The sequence below is a fragment of the Hyperolius riggenbachi genome, chromosome 8 (genome assembly GCF_040937935.1).
Source record: "Hyperolius riggenbachi isolate aHypRig1 chromosome 8, aHypRig1.pri, whole genome shotgun sequence".
Classification (NCBI taxonomy): domain Eukaryota; kingdom Metazoa; phylum Chordata; class Amphibia; order Anura; family Hyperoliidae; genus Hyperolius; species Hyperolius riggenbachi.
In genome coordinates this window covers 159,071,807-159,093,385 of record NC_090653.1, presented here as the reverse complement: position 1 = coordinate 159,093,385, position 21,579 = coordinate 159,071,807, and the positions used below count along the sequence as shown (strand labels likewise).

The 21,579-nt window shown below is 42.4% G+C and overlaps 1 protein-coding gene across 4 annotated transcripts in view; it reads right to left on the bottom strand.

Moving 5' to 3' along the window:
• The window catches only part of NLGN3 (neuroligin 3), a 285,082-nt gene that overhangs the window by 122,147 nt on the left and 141,356 nt on the right, over positions 1 to 21,579 (bottom strand). For all 4 annotated transcript variants that reach the window (XM_068247607.1, XM_068247606.1, XM_068247609.1 and 1 more), the window contains one exon: positions 2,621 to 3,225. In XM_068247607.1, coding sequence (XP_068103708.1) covers positions 2,621 to 3,059 — 439 coding nt within the window. In that variant the 5' untranslated portion in view covers positions 3,060 to 3,225. The remainder of the gene's footprint in view (positions 1 to 2,620; positions 3,226 to 21,579) is intronic.

Below are 21,579 nucleotides of genomic sequence, written 5' to 3'. Positions count from 1 at the left end.
GAGGCCAACCTTGTACTGCGCCTGCCGCTGTCAATCACGGCTGTGTTGTCCGCGGTGTACTGCGCAGGCGCAAAACTACGCACTCGGTCGTGATTGACAGCGGCGCGAGCAGAGCTGCATTGTTGGACATGTCGCCGAGAAGGAGCTGGAGGAAGCCGTGGGTAAGTAGATACGGGGGGGGGGGGTGCTGATAATTCCTTTAAGTTTATATTTATATATACATAATACTCTTTTACCTAACAATTGTTGCAGGCGTATTATAATGCCGGCTCAATCCCACTTTCATCAACTACTGTTGTATACTTACAATTGTTAAGACTTAAAGCATACAATTTAACTTTTAAAAAACAAATGTGATTCCAGGAAGGTCCAATTTAGAAGTAAAACTGTAGATACAGTTGTTTATCTCATCAGTTTATCTTCACTTCACGTTTTCTTTAAGTGGGTGGATGAATACACTGTATGCTAAGATTATTAAAATTAGTACATAGCTGGAATTCAAATAGAGGGGAACAGAAGAGGACAATGGTAATATATTTCAGTATAGAAAGATGTCATAGAATATCACAGTATAAGAATAACCATTTTATATTTTGGTTGGAGGTCTTCTTTAATCCAGACCCTATTTCTGAAGTTACTAAATTGAACCTTATCAAAGTTGACATTTATTGTAACTATACAATTTATCATGGGTATCTGATCAGAACACGTGTTGCAGGAATAAGTAACATCATTTTTGTTTGATTTTCCATTTCCAGCATAAGCAGGAGCCACCACTGCCTCCATGATCTGCTTACCTTCCCCACTCTATGGCAAAATGAGGAAAAGCCAAAATACTTGTCTGAGCTAAGGACTCCTGTTTGTGCAGAGGTAGAGGAATCAGAGTCCCCCATATAAACAATAGGTAACTCTTTAGTGGCAATGAGCTGGTGAAACCGTGCAGTTTGTTAACATTACATAGCATTTTGGCTCGTGTGTTGTACTAACAATGGTCCTAAAGTGGTTAGGAATTCTTTCTACTGCACCAATTCCTATTGTATGCTGCTTCTGACAAATCCAACACAGAATTTTAGAAATCTGTTTTTCTTTCTTTATAAGGCACTATATTTAATATATACTTGCTACCGGTGAATGAAGTATATCCCAGAGTTAGTATGCAGCAATGGTAGCCAGATGAGTGGCATGACTGACCAGATGATGACTAACTCAACAAGATGGAAATCGGAAGCAAATGAAACAAAAGGCATTTATAGTAATTACAGGATAAGTATGTTTACAAAAGCCTCGAAAAATTACAGAAAAAATGTGAAGTATTTAAAAATCATTTGCAAAGAAACAAAAATGTTAATGAAAATGTTGATATTGTACCTTTAATTTAACATTTTCAGATATTGCAACACTTTTTTTTACTATAGTGTTGGGAAATGATGATGTTTTAGGCTTAAGGAATGTCAGATCCTAGATCACTATTGTGGATGGGAGTGACTGACTTTATCAAGATAGGGGGCAATTACACATCATCATGTCTGAAAATTGTGGATTTTGAAATTAAAGGTCCAATATACTCTGGGAATACTACTGCTGGGGTGTGTTAAAATACTAATACTTTTGAAAGCAAACTTATCCTTTAAATTCATCAGTAGAGACAGCATTAGGTTTTTAGCTGGGTGCAAGATCAGTTGTGAAGAGTGTCCAAACACAGCTGGAGAGGTATCACATGTTGTCATATGATTAAAAGAACGTGGCTGACAAAAGAAAAATGAAACTTCAAATGACTCTGAAAATAAGAGAACAAAGGTGTAGTGAAGAGGCAAAGTATGTGAAAGCTGGGGAAAGGCCCAACATTGGCTTAAAGTGAACCTTAAGTGTCCCAAAAAAAATGAGTTTTACTCACCTGGGGCTTACCTCAGCCCCCTGCAGCTGATCGGTGCCCACGACGAGTCGCTCTGATGCTCCGGGTCCCGCTGGCGGCCACTTCCGGTTTCGCCGTCAGGACCCGTCAGGCTGGGGAACGCGGCTGATACTACGCGTTCCCAGCCAAAATAGCACCCCTATGCGGCCATATGTCCGCATACGGGTGCCTATGCGGACATATGGCCGCATAGGGGTGCTATTTTGGCTGGGAACGCGTAGTATCAGCCGCGTTCCCCAGCCTGACGGGTCCTGACGGCGAAACCGGAAGTGGCCGCCAGCGGGACCCGGAGCATCAGAGCGACTCGTCGTGGGCACCGATCAGCTGCAGGGGGCTGAGGTAAGCCCCAGGTGAGTAAAACTCATTTTTTTTTGGACACTTAAGGTTCACTTTAAGATGGTCAGATACAAGAAAGCAGTGACTTGGAGTTAACATACAAGGAAAAACACCTATCTCTGGAGCTCACAGGATGGAAAACACAAGGGGAAGCTTTATTAGGGTCAAAGAAAATACTACTGACTGAGGAATGGGATAAGAGACAGTGCTGAAAGCATGATAAGCAAACAGCACTTCTTATTGCTAACATACAGCATGCAGCAGGCACACACCCCCCTCCATGCTGTGTATGTAACACTGGAGGGACCACGCGCAACCCAGCTTGAATCCCACATTGGCGGAGGGGATCTTACCGTACCCCTCATTACTCACCATCCTCTGTAGGAACATGGATATTAAGATAAAGGCAGTCTTCGCTTTGTTCTTGGAGGTATCCAGTCACAGTGTCCAGGTTTGAGGTGAACCAAACTGGCATCATAATATCTGGCACTGCATTCTGTATGTTTTGTGGGCACACCGGTGAGAAGTGTGTGGCATTCCTTATCCCTGACCAAGAGGGAGGAGGTTCAGGTGGGAGGAAGCGTTTTTCTCCCACAGGGGGTGCTGCATATGGTACCCCCAGATACTGATCCACAGGGCCCAAGATGTCGTTGGGCAAAAATGCTCGTGTACCACGCAGCTTGCCGTAGTGTGTGTTCACAGTCTGAGAGTATATCTGTGCATGGGAGGAGAGTATACGGGCAGCCACACTCAGAACCCACAGGGCCAGACTTAGCTTCCCGGGGGCCACACTGAGCCCAGCTACATGCATGGTATGAAAAGTACAGTTCTAGCATCCAGAATATAAGCACCACTGGGGAAACAGTAGAACTTCAGGGTCCCCCACACAGGACACTTCAGTCACATCCTGTATCCCCAAGTCTAAGGCCACAGCAGACAAGCAGCAAGACAGATGGTACAGCCAGCATCCACAGGACCTGTCAAAGAAAGAGCAAATATTAGTGCTTCAAAAGAAATCATAAACTTGCAATTAAAATTCACAGTAATTCATGTTGAAAATGTCCAAAGGATCCCAAAACTAGAAATTCTAAAGATCACAAGCTTATTGTCCAATCACACATCTGTAGGTTAGTGCATCTATGAGTTTGACAAACGGTTTTACATGCAATTTGCATGCAGACTAAATGCAGTTTTGATGCATTCATGTGTGATACTTTATGCTTGTAAAGCAATGGTGCAAAATTATCTATGCATTTAAGGTACAGTTTGCATGCAGAGAAGCAGACACTTTTTTTAAAAAAATGCAATAGTATGAATGGACCCTACTGCAGGAAGAGGTGCAGTTATGCTTAAAGTGAACCAGAGACGAAACACCCTCATGTATTTTACCATGTATATCAGTGGGAACATTAGAGAAAACACCTACCCTGCTTTCTGTTTCATTCTTCACTGCTCAGCCTGCTTGTTATCAGCCCTGATAAAATCCCTGACTGAGCATTCAGTCTGGCTTTGCTCAGGAATCATTATAGCGGAGTCTGTCTTCTCTGATGTCTTTTCAAGCCCAATCCTGCCCCCTTCTGGCTCTGCTATAATGACTTTGCTATAATGATTCTTGAGCAAAGCCAGACTGAATGCTTACTACTACTACTTCCGTACCAGCAGTCTGTGCCCCCTTATGGACCAGAGACTGCTGGCACGGTAAAACGGCGCTTACCGATGAATTGCAGCAATCATCCGTCGCCCCCGCCGATCACGCCGTTCTATCCCTGCTGCAGGTCGCTCTCTCTGCCATCCCTTCGACTGTAAAACGCTGTGCACCGGTCATGAGCCGATTTCATTGAACCTGACGCTGTCAATCAATGTAAGCCAATGGGATTAGCTTACAGTGATGACAGGGTCAGGTGCCAATGAAATCGGCTTTTGACCGGCTCACACAGCTCTGTCGTCGTATAGATGGCAGGGCGAGTGATCTGCGGCGGGGAGACCGCGCTGCGATCGGCGGGAGTGGCGGAACCGCGCGGCGAAGAGTGTTGAAATCTACATCCTGTCAGTTCTGCGCAGCCAAATGCAGGACGTAGATTTCAACTGCATCGGCACGGAACCAGTTAAGCAAAAGTAAAATAAACCACCTTGCTCAAATAGCAACCATGTTAAGTGCTAGACGAATTAAGTTCAATAGCTGATATCCTAAAATGGCTAATTTCTTTGACTCCTTTTTAACTAGGTCAGTTCAACAAGGTTTGCATACAGCTGATGCTAGACCTAGAAAAAGTAGACCCATTGACATTTGTTTTATGTAAATTATTTGAAGCTGTACAAAGGTTACATAAAAATACATAACAAAGAATAATCTGGAAACAGAGGTCAAGATGGAATAGAAAGATAGTAGTATCCTCTAAACACGACCAGTTTTTCAAAGGAGACATGCTCAAACTGAAATTTCCTAAGTGCTGCTGATGTGATATATTTTAACTTAATAATGTTTCATACAGTACTGTTTTTCGCAATAGGGAATAATGAATGTGCATAGATACTAAAAATGGCTAATGAGCGGAAAAATGGTAATGGTAACTAAGTAAGAGGAAAATGCTAAAGTGTAGCTTTAAAAAATATACTGTGTCACAAGAATGAGAATCCAAGATCAGTTCTCTTTAAAGAGACACTGAAGCGAAAAAAAAAATATGATATAGTGAATTGGTTGTGTACTATGAATAATTACTAGAAGATTAGCAGCAAAGAAAATATTCTTGTACTTTTATTTTCAGGTATGTAGTGTTTTTTCTAACATTGCATCATTCTATAATATGTGCAGATTACACAACATTCAGCATTCAAAATGAGTCTTTCAGAGCAGTCTGTGAAGTAATGACCTCTCCTCTAGCAGAGGAAAAGTAAATAGTCCAGGAACAGTTGAGATAATAAAAGTCAGATAACAGCCCTCTCCACGACTAACTTAGTCGGAGAGCTTAATGGCTTGTTTGCATAGAGATAACAACTGGAGTTTCTCAACTCTTCCTGTACTGGAAACAATTACACTGATGTATCTGATCTTAATGTTTTATTTCTTAGCTGTGCTACACATACAAATCATAATATCATCATTTAAGCGGAAAAAAAAATGATGATATTATGATTTGTATGTGTAGCACAGCTAAGAAATAAAACATTAAGATCAGATACATCAGTGTAATTGTTTCCAGTACAGGAAGAGTTGAGAAACTCCAGTTGTTATCTCTATGTAAACAAGCCATTAAGCTCTCCGACTAACTTAGTCGTGAAGAGGGCTGTTATCTGACTTTTATTATCTCAACTGTTCCTGGACTATTTACTTTTCCTCTGCTAGAGGAGAGGTCATTACTTCACAGACTGCTCTGAAAGACTCATTTTGAATGCTGAGTGTTGTGTAATGTGCACATATTATACAATGATGCAATGTTAGAAAAAACACTAGATACCTGAAAATAAAAGTATGAGAATATTTTCTTTGCTGCTAATCTTCTAGTAATTATTCATTGTACACAACCAATTCACTATATCATATGTTTTTTTTCGCTTCAGTGTCTCTTTAATCTTTTGTTAATACAATTACTTAAAATTGCCTAAAATGCAATACACATTAGAATATGTACGGTAATAGAAAGTACAAAGAATGTGCAATGCAATGTAAAGCAACAATACTGTTACACAAAATAACACCCTATTAACATCAGCTACTGACCCCGGGTGTTTCAGTTTCCTCTATAGGCTGTGTAGGTCTTCACTGAATTCAGCTGCACTTTGATTTGCTTTTAATGAACGCTCTGCCAACTGCTACATGCCAGGACAGGCTAAACAGCAGGGGAGGAGAATGTGCACCACTAGCGCCAAAGCGGAAATCTCCAGGTGAGTATTAATCTTTTATAAGCACACACACACACACACACACACACACACACACACACACACACACACACACACACACACACACACACACACACACACACACACACACACACACACACACACACACACACATATATATATACAGTATATATATATATATACACATATACATATACAGTATATATATATATATATATATATATATACATATATATATATACATATATATATATATATATATATATATATATATATATATATATATATATATAAGCATTCTAGCCCACCCTTCCTTGCCCAGGCCACCCAGATCTTGCTCTTAGTATTTAGATCTGCTTTAAGTGTAATAACAGCTGGCAAAACAGTTATAAAAGGACATCCGGTTTCTGATTAATAGCAAGAGTAAGTACCAGTCAATGCCAAGCATAAACTGCAAAGCTAATAAGCAATAATTCATGTGAAATCTTGGAATATCGGAAAAGGGATACAACATGTGCTACAAGCATATTTCTGCTGTTTGAATCATTTTTAAGGCCATATCGTATATATGAACTACAGTTCTGGACCGAATAGTAAAGCGTTTAATGGCTAAAATGATTATTTGTGGTCATTTTAACCACCAACTGTTGTCTGTACAGGCATTGCCAATCTTCTGTACTCATTAGAGCAAAGCAGTCATACCTGCTGCCTATTGGTTTGTCACTGAAAGCTGCTAGGTACCTCTGAAACCCCTCCCCTCTCTCAATTAGGCAGCACATGTCACTCGGCTGAGTCAAATGTGCATGAACTGTCACTGACTTTCCGCCAAAATGATCAGAATGACCATCTCTAATGCTGGAAAAACACGGTACGTTTTTGAGGCTCGATTATCCCGCCCGATCGATTCCCCGCTCGATTTTGCGCCAGATTCTCTTATCTTCCATTTGTTTTTCTTATCTTTTCCCATTGTTCCCTATACAAAATCGAGCACGGAATTGATCGGGCGGGAGATTGGATATGTCGGAAATTATCAATCGAGCCATCTAAATAGCTCAACATCGAGCCGTGTATTCCAAGCATAACGGTTAAAGTATACGTTTTATACCTAGCTTAAAAGATATCCGAGGTGAAAATAAGCTGATGAGAAAAACAATTGTTTTTTTTTTTTAGATGCCCCACAGTTTTATTTTATATTTAAATCTAGTTTTTACGTTTTTACTGTTTCATTGTCTCTGCTCAATGACACCTTCATGAAAGTATGCTAGAGCTCAAGTGTATGAATTATTGACCCTTTTTATATCTTTCCTGCTCCAGGAAGCCATTTACTGACAGGAAAGTATTTTATGGCTGTAATTATTTAACAGTGAGGGTTATGCTATAGTCAGACCTGGTCCCGACCCAGATACCTGATTTTTAACCCTTTCAGGCAGAGAAAGAAAAAAAGGAACACATCCTAGTTATTTCTGTGTTTGGCCCTGAACATACACATGTCTATCTCATCATGTCACTTGTCGCCTCGGTTGTCCTTTAAGAAAACAAAAAGGGGTATAATTCACTTCAAGGCACCAAGTGTATTTGACGACGTGTTTCACGGATCTTCGCCCCCTTTCTTAGGTCAATAACACAGGGTAAACCTGTTCAGCAAAAACAGTGGAGCATGGGCGCCTGTTTAGTCTTAAGAAGAAGCTAGGTAACTTGGAGGGAGTTGAAAGAAAAACAGGCTATTGATAAAAATAACAGGGGAGCTTATGCGTACGCTCCAAGCAGCATGGCGGTAGCTTATTATAAAAAGTCAGATCCACTCTCAAACTATTCTCCTAACAACCCATGAAAGAACTAAATGAGGTTAAATATGGATGAATGGTACTCACTGGAGCAATACCTTCTGCAAGCAAACAAATAACACGTAAAATAGCACAAACTCTTCCACCCCTGTTAAGGGGTCTACTTCTAGCTTTGTTTTTTTTTATCTGCTTTGACAGTTTTGCAAATTTCTCTGGAATACATACTACAGCCTTATAGAGACCGAGACAAAACTAGCTACATCAAGATGCCTGATATTGGGCACCAACAGGGATAGGAAAATTAGGCGCTACCATAGACTGCATTTGTGGTTATGGCACGCCAAGTGCATGATTCAGGCATCATAGTTTAAGGGAACCAGAGAGGAATGGGGGGTGAAAAAAGGAAAAGATTTTATACATACCTGGGGCTTCTTCCAGCCCCATAAGCCTGAATCGCTCCCACGCCGCCATCCTCCGCTTCCTGGATCCGCCGGTACCAGGCCCGTCACTTCCGGCGGACGTGGCCAACTGTCCGCATTACAGGGGCTCCCTCCATACCCGTACGCATGCGGCTGCGCAGTAGGCAGCCACATGCGTATCTGTATGGAGAGAGCACCCTGTTATGCGGAGAATTGGCCGCGTCCGCCGGGCGACTGGCCGACTCGCGGCAATGACGGGACCCGGTGGCGGCGGATCCAGGCAGCGGAGGACGGCGGCGTGGGAGCGATCCGTGCGTATGGGGCTGGAGGAAGCCCCAGGTATGTATATTTCATCCTCTCTGGTTCCCTTTAAGCTCTCATATAGCCAAACTCCAGCTATTATCGTTTGTCGTGGGGTGACAACTGGCGCTGGCTATCATCGGCTGCAGCAGAGGCAGCAAATGGCACCAGAGTTAAACTATTATACAGCTAAACTCAAGAACGGTTGCAATGCACGTAGAACTGAGTAATTGTAATGGTTATATGTGTAGCCAAATATCATTATTGGCTGCTATGGACTGGTGTCACTGCAGTGCTCGAGTATAGTGTTAAGTGTAGGTGGGCGGTTAGTTTTAAGTGTAGGCAGGGGCGAGGTTATACTAAGGCGTAGGTATGGAAGTTAATGTTAGGACTATGTAGTGGGGGTCATTGTTAGGAGTAAGTTGGGGTGGGTTACGGTAAGAGGATAGGGTTGGGGTAACTTTAGCATTAAAAAGCAATGGCAATAGCAGCACGCCAATTATTGACGGTAAGCAATTATTTGAATTGCAATATTTAAATAACAACAATACCTGGTGCCCAAATTACCTAGCGTCTCCTATACATAGACAAGGTTATGACCCCTACCTGTACTATTCTTTAAATGAAAGCCCTAATATATTTTAAAACGTTCAGTTCAGTGGACTGTATAGAATTGCTGTTTAGATGTATTATTATTATTTATTGTATTTATAAAGTGCCAACATAATTGGCAGTGCTGGACAATAAATAGGGATACATACAATGTTAACAAAGGGTGTTAGACAGAGAGGTAGCACACAGTAATACAACATAGCACAAAATTATACTTGCAAACAGGTTATAAGATACATGATCAAGTGATTTTACACAGACAGCACAATTCAAGCCCAAGTTAATCCATAGGAAGGGTGTCATTGGTGGGGTCGCAAGATTTAGAAGGACACACAGGGGTGGAGACCCTGCCAAAAGCTTACAAGCTAAAGGGGAAGGACACGCTAGGTGGGCTGTGGAATAGGTACTCAGCTGAGAGAGTTAAGGAGCAGTAGAGGGGAAGGGTAGCCCATCTTAAAGAGGTGTGTTTTGAGCTTGCTTAAAAGTGTTGAAGGAAGGGGAGAGTCTGATGGATGATGAGAGGGAGTTCACTAAGATGGGGGCAGCTCTTACGAAGTCCAGTAGACACTCATGGGTGTGAGAAATGCACCGGGAGGTCAGATGGAGGTCACTGGGGGACCAGAGGAGGCAGGGAGGAGGAGAGAGCAGAAGAGAAAGAGAGAGCAGAGGGTGGTGCCAGGTAATGGGCCTGAGAGTTAGGGCAGATGTTCATATTGTTGAATGTGACATAAATATATCTGGGAGGGGTGGTGCAGTGCGGGGCAGGAAAATCAGGAGCTCAGTTTTATCCAAGTTAAGCTTCAGGAACGTTGCTGACATCCAGGAGAAGATAGTTGAGATGCAGGAGGAGAGCTTGTCAATGGTGGCAGATTAGAGATCGTAGGTATGGAGATAGATCTGGGTTTCATTGACATATAGGTGGTATTTGAAACCCAGGGCAAGGATGACTTTGCCAATGGAGGATGAGTAAATTGAGAACAGAAGGGGGTTCAGAACAGAGCCCTGGGGGACCCCAACTGAGAGGGGGGGGGGGGGCGGAGTGAGCAGAAGCCACTGAAAGAGGTTGTGACTAGATGATTGGAGAGGTATGGGGAGATCCAGGCCAGGGCACAGTTGCAAATCCCTAAGGACTGTAGTGATTGGAGAATGAGGGGATGGTCTATTGTATCAAGTGCCAGGGAGAGGTCGAGGAGTAGCAGGATTGTCTAGAGCTTTGGCAAGGGGATTGTAGACAACCTTGACAAGTCCGTTTTTTGTTTAGTAACAAGGATGGACTCCGGTTTGCAGGGGGTCAAGTAAGGAGTTAGTTCTGAGGTAGTGGGTGATTTAATAGATGACTTGGCTGTTGTACTTCCCAGTACCTTTGACAGTCAGTTTTTGATTGCCCAAATGAAAAAACTAGTTAAGAAGTCTATTTCTTCCAAATATCCATGTTGTTTTCAATTTTCTCCTTCTATTTTTCTTAATACCATAACCGACATTATCTTCCTGTAGTCTCCAATTACATTCTCTCTGTTCTGTAGAGGTAGGATAGGAAAATTCTACATTTATATTTATAAGTATGTTATAACTGGATGCCAATGCTTTAATAATTCCCAAAATAGGGTTTTACCTCAAAGGGAATTTCAAAGGCTAAAAGGTAATTTAGCACTAGCCTTACCACCTAAATTCCAAAACTGATAGCACCCATTTTCACATCTAGTATCCCACTATTCTAGACAAGGAACATTTCCATTTTAATGGCTAACGATCTGTTTATATATTAGTAATTGCTGATTAATTCTGAGGAGTGAGATATTGTGCTTTAAGGTTCCCTGCATAACAAGCCTATTATAGCACAGCTCTATGCTACTCATTAAAATGTATTTGCAAAGTTGTTTTAAAATATAATCCCATGGTTGCCTAAATATTGTATGATGTCATTTCAACATGTGTTTATTCAACTTGGATAGAGAATCGAAGAGATCAATAGCTGAACCAAAAGCAGAATAAGAGATAATCCTGATACTTCCATACATTGAAGAGTTTCATAATGTTACACTTGGAGAATCCATCACTCTACCAAGATATTTTTCCTTTTTATTCTCACACCCATACAACTTACACTAAAACTGCTAACTAGCTCAAATGTTTCATGCTCGGTTCACACTGGAGCAGAAAATGTACACATTCAGTATGTTTTCTGCTGCACTGTCAAACACCGGAGGCGGATCATATTGTTAAAAACAGATTTGCTGCGTTGTGTCAAACAGAACGCAAAGTTCCGACCTGCTCCATTTTTCTTAACAAGGATATGCATTTCCTATAACCACCCATGGCACTAACACATCCGGCCTGGACGTCAACGTAATGAGAAAATAGAGGTCTGTGCCAAACAGAATGTCATTAGTAGGACCCAAGCTTACACTAAATATCTGGTTGGCGCATGCCCCAGTGGCAGTCTTAACAGACTGGAATTTTTAACAGCCCAAAATGTGAAATTGAATGCAGAAAGGTTTCAAGAGTGGCACACCTTACCCAAGGGGTGGGTGCATAACCTGGGGTGCCAAGCCAAGTCACCCAAAGTTCAATCAATCGCATGTGAATCCAGGTTAGCACACCAACTTGTAAATGCAGTATTGTGTTTATTGCATCATCAGCACACGCTTGACAAATGTTTCGGGGCCACAGAGGGTCCCCTTTATGCAGAAAATGCTGACAAAGTATGTGACATTGGTGCTTAAATGATTGTGAAATATATATTCTAAAAACTGGTTGAATAATGTGAACTTAATGAACTATCATCTGTGAGGTCTATAAGGCTTTTAATCAGAGGACATTTAACGATTAGAAATTCCAACAAGCTAAGAAAATTTAAAATATATTTAATTGCTATGTTTATAAAATAGTAGAACAAGAGTAGAGACTCTACCACCTGATGCCACATGGACTGATGTTAAAGAAGGAAGAGAAAAGCCTAAATTGCTACAAGTAAAATTGGTGTAACAAATAAGACCAAAGTGCTTTAACCTTCCTGTCGGCCGCGCAGGAGGTTTTCTCAGGCCCTGCTCGGTTAATTTTCGTAATTTTTTTTTTTTGCTGGATGCAGCTAGCACTTTGCTAGCTGCGCCAGCACACCGATCACCGCCGCCCCGCGCCCGATACCCGCTATCCGGCACGCCCCCCCCCCCCCAGACCCCGTGCGCTGCCTGGCCAATCAGTGCCAGGCAGCGCCGAGGGGTGGATCGGGACTCCCAATGACGTCACGACGTCGGTGACGTCATCCCGCCCCGTCGCCATGTTCTTTGAACGGGATTTCCTGATCGCCTATCGCCGGAGGCGATCGAAGCGGGCGGGGGGATGCCGCTGAGCAGTGGCTCTCATGTAGCGAGCCCTGGGCTCGCTACATGATATAGGAAAAAAAAACTGCTGCGCTGCCTCCTGGCGGAATTTTTCACACCGCCAGGAGGGTTAAGAAGGATAGTAGTTCTCAAAACTCCCCCAGACAAATTAGCATTCACCCCAAAGATATTTACTGAGTATGGCAAGGAATTATATAACTCACAACAGCCAAGGTGTATATATACTGTATATATAGAACGCCAATTTAATAATATATCTATTTAGAAATGAGTGTAATATTCCTAAAATACCCTTAAAGTGAATATGAAGCTTTACTAAAAACATGACCTAAGGAGAGGGAAGGCTCTGGGTCCTACAGAGCCTCCCCTTTCCTCTCCTTGTCCCCTCGCATGCTCCTCCAATTAAATCTCCTGCTGCGGGAGGCTTCAGAAGTCTTCTGGAGCACTTAATAAAAATCTACCCAAAAGAAAGGCCCTTAAACCTGGTGGCTTACACTGCGTACGTTATAAAGCATTTAAACCAGTTGTATTACCTAATATTCTTCACTTACTAAATGTAAACTTGCAAGGTCACTCCGTATCCACTTCCCTATTAAACTCATCAATAACAGTGATGTACAGTATATAAAGAAGGAGAGAATCCTACTAGTAGTTATAAATTTACAGGATGATCTGATTCTTAAACTGCAATTACAAGGTTAATAAAATTAGGCAGGCAACAGCACCCAAAGAGAAAATTACTCAAAAGGTACAGTATAGTACATCAACATAAAGTTGCCACAGTAATATTGAGCTTAGATGCAGAAAAGTCCTTTGGCTGTCAGATTTCGTATAAAAGGTGCTTTCCTTAGGGCTATCAACATACCATATAAAGATCCTTCTTTCTTTATTACTTTAATGATATGGGGAGATTCTCTGTATCAAGATGGATCTAGACAAGGGTATGCACTCTCACTACTTCTCTTCACGCTTAGCACAAAACCTCTGGCTTCAGCTATACAGCTCATTCAAGATATTAAAGGAATTGCAATAAGAGGTGCGCTCATTAAAATATCATTGTTCACAGATGATGTGTCACTACCAATTATGAAGCCCTGCCTATCACTTTCTAACCTACATAAGTAGGGGCCATAATGGACTTAACTTCAGACAGGCTGCGGTAACCAGCACTTAAAAATACTGCCTGTCATTGCTCCTTACTGAACCTTGCATTCAGACTTCATTCACTATAGTAGAGAGTGAGCTTTTAATCACATGTAAGCAGGTGCATTATCGCAAAACACCACTCATTGGGCCTGATTCACAAAGCGGTGCTAACATTTAGCACGCTGGTGAAAAGCCCTTTATTATGCCTAAACTCAGTTTAGGCATGATAAGTTTAGGTGTGATAAGTTTAGGCATGATAAGTTTAGGCGTGATAAGTTTAGGCGTGATAAGTTTAAGCACCAACTGGGTTAGCACCGCAGTGCACAGCTGATCAAAAGTTTTGCAAGCAAAGTCTGATGCACTTCGCATAGAGTTTAATGGCGCTGCTTTGCGTGCGGGACTTTGCACGCGATCTAAACTTATCATGCCTAAACTTATCACGCCTAAACTGGCTTTTCACCAGCGTGGTGCAATGGTTATCACGCCTAAAGTCTCTAACTGGGTTAGCACCGCTTTGTGAATCGAGCCCATTGTGTATTGCGGTCGGCTGCATACTCCTGTGCAGTACCGCAAACAGGAGACTCATAGGACTGAATGTGTTATAGCTCAATGAAAAGCCAGAAAAACAATAAAATGCACCCCACCCCAAGAGTTTCGCATTCACAGGCAGAAGGGGCAGAACTCTGAAATGGACGGGTGACATAAGTCCTCCCTTTGCCTCAAGAGTTATGTTCCCACAGAAGGGGTGACTGCAGTCCCTGAAACACAGGGCAACAAAGCCCCCCCCCCCCCTACAGAGATCCATCTTTATGAATGGCTTGGGGGCTTCCTGAACAAATTGCTGTACCTGCTGGCCATGCAGAAGTCAAGTCTATAAACAGAGGAGTTACCAATGGCAAGCTGTTAGTTTAGCAAAAAGATGCCTAAAGAGGATGACCTTGTTCACAGAGTCTTCAAGTAACAGCACAGCTGCAAGCAACATGGAAATAAGCCTGCGATTAACAAGACAGGAGCCATATTGCAATAAGGGCTGCTGATAAAAAAGGGGTTCCTAGAAAAAAATCCCCAAAGGCTTAAAAAAAAAAAAATGACCTCCTGTGTGGGCTCTAAACTGTTGCACACAGGGCCAATAAGCACAGGGTTTCAGGATATACCTATACACCTCACCTAACATGAAGGTGCCTAACTGTTCAGTCTAAATTTGGGGTGATAGTCCAGCACCACAAACTCTTGTTCAAATAAGTAGGCACCCCACCAAGCAAAAGGATTTGTCCACAAAGCCCCGTGCCTACCAGTTGTGGAAAAAGCACTGTTTGTAATGGAGAGTGAAGTGCTATGGTGCCCCTCTTTTTAGGAGCAAAGTCCCCTGCTCTGCGAACGTAGCTATTGCATGAGTTAAACTGAAGCAAGGAAAGCAAGGAAACCAGAGATGTGCAATGCTTAAAATTTGATACTTATCTGGGGCTTCCTCCAGCCCCATAAGCTCGTCTGAGTCCCACCCTGTCCTACTGTTCAGCTGCAATCAGCCCCGGTAACTGGCTCAGTCACGTCAGTATGGGTCTACTGCGCATGCGCGGGAGGTTATTATGACCGCAGGGAAATTATTATGCGAATGATAAGAGCTACATAAAAAAACTTACATGAGAATGGAGGTTAAATAAAAAGGTTTATTTAGACACCACTAAAAGACAACATGTTTCCCGGGACTCGCCTGCTTCCTCAGGTCAATAACAAAGTGTCTATTAGAAGTTGCATGCACAGACTCAGGGCGTCTAATGTACTACTCCTGAGTTCCCCATGTCATGGTCATATGGGCTGGTTGGAGGTGCCCCACACAGTCCAGCTCATCCATTCTGGCCATACCAGCAAGCTGGTTAGTTAAAACCCTAGTTCACCCGCCTGGATTTTTCATTGTTAGTAAAGGTTAATAGGGGACTTTGCCATTACTCAGACAATTTTCAATTCTGATTCAGCTGTTCCAGAGAAATTCCCCTTAGAAGGTCAGTCATATGATCCAGAGATTTGTACACAAATTATAGAACTGCCAGAAGAGTGGGAGAAGATTCACTAGCATAGAGTTCACTAACATAGAGCCAAGATTTGACCTTGCCCACCTCCTATTTTTCAAATCACTCTTAAGGAGCACATGGAGAATGTGGGCAGGGTCAGCTCTGTCCTCAGAGGGAAAGACTAGCTAGTGCCTCCTACATAACCAGGAGAGGACGTCAGGATGTGTGCTCCTAATCCATTGATAGGTTTGATGCAATGAATGTGTTTGCATGTCTGCACTATGCATGTTACAGGGCCAGAGTTAGGACACCTATGTTTACCTGGGTACTTCTGCGCAGTATAGGTGACTAAGCATAAGAATGCATTCTTCTGTGAACTAAAACCCCGGCTTTTAACTTAGCTGTAGGGATAACAGTTGTGCCTGGATGAGTGAATCTGTGAATGCATTTGTTTGAACATTTGCATGCGAGAGTGCGAAGGGTTAATAGATTTTTTATATTTTCTTTAAAGGAACCCCAAAATAAGAACAATGTGCAAAGTTTCATTGCTGAGATCCTTTTAAAATATTCTATAGTTCCCATCTCACCAAATGCCTTAATCATATTACAGGCAAGTGAATTTTTAGAATCCCCTATCGTCTTGATCCCAAAGCCAGGTAGAAACCCACATAATGTTTAAAACTTTCACCCCATATTGTTAATAAACATTGGGACAGATTTATCAAGAGTGTCTGAGACAAAATATTAGTAGGTTTTTAGAACTCTGTGCAGAACTGTCTCAGGCATCTTAAGAAATCATTAGATAGCGCAGATTCCTTCTAAAACTGTTGTATAATAGGAGGAGCTAGGAAGGTCTCTCAGACAGTGCAGTGTGTGAGGGGAATTCCAGTTGCTGAGGTAACCAACACACGTGCTGTATTGACAGCAGCAGGCTCTGAGGAGGAATTCAGCAGGTGGGAGGAGCACATCACAAATCATGTATAGCCTGCACTCTGCAATCATGTCTAGCCAGAAGTTCTACATCTGTAGAACTGCTTTCAAGCACTTCTCAATCTCTGCGCCAGTTTAGGGATGGATTTGCACTTCTCTTAACTGTAGTGCAGCTCTAGAAAGCCACGCTAAACTGCCACTATTACTAGGATTTAAGAACGTTCTCATTATCATGCAGAACTGTTCTCCCTGCTGGTTAGAACAGATTAAGAAGAAAAATCTGTCGGTAATGAGTTGATAAATCTCCCCCATTGACTATAAAAACTTCACAGCCATTTTAGTACATTGCTTAAATAAATATCTTCAAGGCCTTATATCAAAAGACCAAGTAGGCTTTATACCATTCAGGCAGGCCTCTGACAATATATAAAAGGAATGAGTGAACTCCTGATAAATCATGTTAATGAGATCAAAATACCACTTACCATTCTTACTGCTGACATTGAAAAGGCCTTCAACAGCCTTTCATGTCCATACTTGTTCCAGGTCTTGCTGGAATCTCGGGTCCATTCCTTTGCACAACCCAAGTATTATATTCCTCATTCATGGGCTCCATTAAGATCATTGGAGCTGCTAATGTACCCTTCCCCATCCTTAGATGTACCCGTCAGGGGTGTCTGCTTTATCCATACAGCCCTAAGCGGAATATATTCAGAACCACTCTGACATTACAGGCTATCCACTTAGAACCCAAATTAGTGCTCTTTGCTGACGACATTCTCCTGACTTTGGTTCAGCCGCTGATCTGCATTCCCAATCCCTCACAGTTACTGTCACCCACTATGTAATATCGCAATTTGCAACGCAGGAAGCCTCTGCACACACAATTTTATCGGAATCCTCCACATGCCCAAATTTCCATTCATTGCCACAAAACATGACTTTGTGGCAGGGGGATTAGGTTCAGGTTAGGCGACATGGGGGAGGGAGTTTAAGGCAACAATGAGGGGGTTAAATGTTAGGCGCCACCTGAGGGGGGGTTAAGCATCAGTAGAGGGAGGGTTAATTGTTAAGTATCAGTAGAGGGCGGATTAAGGGTTAGGTATCGGAAGAAGGAGGGTTCTATGTGAGAGTAGGGATTGCTTAAGTCATAGTAAAATATCGGCAAAGATTAGCGATATTTTACTATCAGAATTAAGTAGTAGAATATTGGTTATTTTACCAATATTCTACAAGCAGCAATACCCTGCGCCTTTTTTTTCCAGGGGCCTTTATTATGTGAATGTATCCTGACCACTTCCTGTAAGCTTTTGTGTCAAACTGATCCATTTAAAAAAGGTATTTTATTCTTCCTCTATTCATCACAAAATCGACATCCTGAGGGCAGGAAGTTCCCATTTACAGTGGGTTGCAAAAGTATTCGGCCCCCTTGAAGTTTTCCACATTTTGTCACATTACTGCCACAAACATGCATCAATTTTATTGGAATTCCACGTGAAAGACCGATACAAAGTGGTGTACACGTGAGAAGTGGATCGGAAATCATACATCATTCCAAACATTTTTTACAAATAAATAACTGCAAAGTGGGGTGTGCGTAATTATTCAGCCCCCTGAGTCAATACTTTGTAGAATCACCTTTTGCTGCAATTACAGCTGCCAGTCTTTTAGGGTATGTCTCTATCAGCTTTGCACATCTAGAGACTGAAATCCTTGCCCATTCTTCTTTGCAAAACAGCTCCAGCTCAGTCAGATTAGATGGACAGCGTTTGTGAACAGCAGATCTCGGATCTTGCCACAGATTCTTGATTGGATTTAGATCTGGACTTTGACTGGGCCATTCTAACACATAGATATGTTTTGTTTTAAACTATTCCATTGTTGCCCTAGCTTTATGTTTAGGGTCATTGTCCTGCTGGAAAGTGAACCTCCGCCCCAGTCTCAAGTCTTTTGCAGTCTCCAAGAGGTTTTCTTCCAAGTTTGCCCTGTATTTGGCTCCATCTATCTTCCCATCAACTCTGACCAGCTTCCCTGTCCCTGCTGAAGAGATGCACCCCCCCCCCCCGAGCATGATGCTGCCACCACCATATTTGACAGTGGGGATGGTGTGTTCAGAGTGATGTGCAGTGTTAGTTTTCTGCCACACATAGCGTTTTGCATTTTGGCCAAAAAGTTCCATTTTGGTTTCAGAGCACCTTCTTCCACATAATTGCTGTGTTCCCCACATGGCTTGTGGCAAACTGCAAACGGGACTTCTTATGCTTTCTGTTAACAATGCCTTTCTTCTTGCCACTCTTCCATAAAGGCCAACTTTGTACAGTGCATGACTAATAGTTGTCCTATGGACAGAGTCTCCCACCTGAGCTGTAGATCTCTGCAGCTCGTCCAGAGTCACCAAGGGCCTCTTGACTGCATTTCTGATCAGCGCTCTCCTTGTTCGGCCTGTGAGTTTAGGTGGATGGCCTTGTCTTGGTAGGTTTACAGTTGTGCCATACTCCTTCCATTTCTGAATGATCGCTTGAACAGTGCTCCTTGGGATGTTCAAGGCTTTGGAAATCTTTTTGTAGCCTAAGCCTGCTTTAAATTTCTCAATAACTTGATCCCTGACCTGTCTTGGACCTGTCTTGTGTGTTCTTTGGACTTCACAGTGTTATTGCTCCCCAAATTCTCTTAGACAACCTCTGAGGCCCTCACAGAGCAGCTGTATTTGTACTGACATTAGATTACACACAGGTGCACTCTATTTAGTCATTAGCACTCATCAGGCAATGTCTATAGGCAACTGACTGCACTCAGATCAAAGGGGGCCGAATAAATTATGCACACACCACTTTGCAGTTATTTATTTGTAAAAAATGTTTGGAATCATGTATGATTTTCGTTCCACTTGTCATGTGTACACCACTTTGTGTTGGTCTTTCATGTGGAATTCCAATAAAATTGATTCATGTTTGTGGCAGTAATATGACAAAATGTGGAAAACCTCAAGGGGGCCGAATACTTTTGCAACCCACTGTATGACCCAATGGGTAACTGATATGAATGAATAATTTTCATGGGACAAGTGGTATCAGTCTTTTGAGACTTTTTCAAAGGGTAGCTTTCAGACCACTGCTATGGAAGTCTAAATGAGGCTCCTTCTTAGAGCATACAGTATCTGGCTGGATAGTGTAATGGTTAAGGGCTCTGCCTCTGACACAGGAGACCTGGGTTCAAATCTCGACTCTGCCTGTTCAGTAAGCCAGCACCTATTTCAGTAAGGAGTTTCTTGGGCAAGTCTCTTTAACACTGCTACTGCCTACTGAGTGCGCTCTAGTGGCTGCCTCGCAAGCGCTTTGAGTCTGACAGGAGAAAGGCGCTATACAAATACTGCCATTATTATTATTATTATTCCAGAGTATTGCACAATATATATCACAATAGACCTGATCAAATTCAAGTATTCTCTTAGTAGATAATTGTTCATCTTCTGTAAATATCTTTTTAGCACCCTGCAATTGAAAAAGTACCAAAAAGTAGGTGAAAAAGTACTGTCAAAATGATTCAGAATATTGTCTTGCTTGCTGTTTATTATTAGGCATTTTATTGATCAGATGTGAAAATATCACCTAGGAGAAAAAGTGAATTGGATCAGGCCCAATGCCTCCAAATTGCTTCAGAGGGGGTGAAGCTATAGACGCAATGTTGCACACATTGTGGACTTGCCTAAAAGTCTCCCATACTTACCTAAATAAATGATATGCATATTTAAAGAAATGACACATAAAAAAAATACATAAATACTTACCTTATCCACTTTTGCAATCTTCAATCCTCATATGCATAAAACACAAGCAAATCAGAAAACCGTCATTGCGCAGATATCATATAAACTTATTCCACCACCCATTATTAGCACCAGATGAGTGCCTATTCTCAGTGCACAATCTACTTGTGTTTTATGCATATGAGGACTGAAGATTGCAAGACATAGCTGTACTGGCTTTGGACCAATTTAGAGCTTGTGGGGCTGTCTGTGGGTCTGGGCAGCTACCGCAACAGGTGAGCAGTGTACCAGCTGGGGCGGGGTCACACTGTGATGTGCGTTGGGTGTCCTTTTAAAAAGACACAAAAAGACACATACACTGTCTTTATATACTGACTATGTTAGGAAGTTGCTTTTGTCTTTATTTTCTCTGAGGCAATCGACAGACGGGAATACCTGGTACAGCGCTGGAATATCACTTTGAACTATTGGGACTTAATTCCTGCTGAATTAGGCAATAATAACTAATATTTTTATAGCACTATAGGTTGGTAGCGCATCATTTTTTGCTATATTACTGCAGCTCTTAACTGCTTCCTCCATGCATGTAAGTTGGCGTGTCACCTGGCCTACATCAGGTCAGGTGGCATGCTGGCTTCCGTGCATGGCGCAGGAAAGCAACTAGGAGCACGCTAGGAGCTGCAGAAAGCCTGATAGATGTTGTTGGAAGTTCAGCAGGTATTTGAAATGCCTCTAAAACACCCAAAACTATAGTCCCCGTTATCCACCAGGCACGCCAGTAGAGACTTCTGGTTGCCTGAGTTCCGGATAACAGAGACTTTGCTGTAATAAGTATAATTCTGTATGATAATTTACATTATTCTTAATCATCTCAAATTTATTTGCACCTTAACCCCTTCGGGACCGGCTGCCTACCCTCCCTTAAGGACCAGGCATTTTACATGCGGGAAGGGTGCGTTTGGGGGGGGGAGGGGTCAGGCAGCCGGATCCCTGCTGGGGTTTGCTGGGCTGTGTCCCCCCCCTGCCTCCAGATGTTCCCCCTTTCGCCAGCAGCCTTTACTAACCTCCCAGGCTCCAGTGATGAGCAACTGTGGACACCTCCGCTCTTGCTGGCTTCCCCACTCATACTGACGAGAAGTTCTGGGTCGCAGCTTGATGACGTC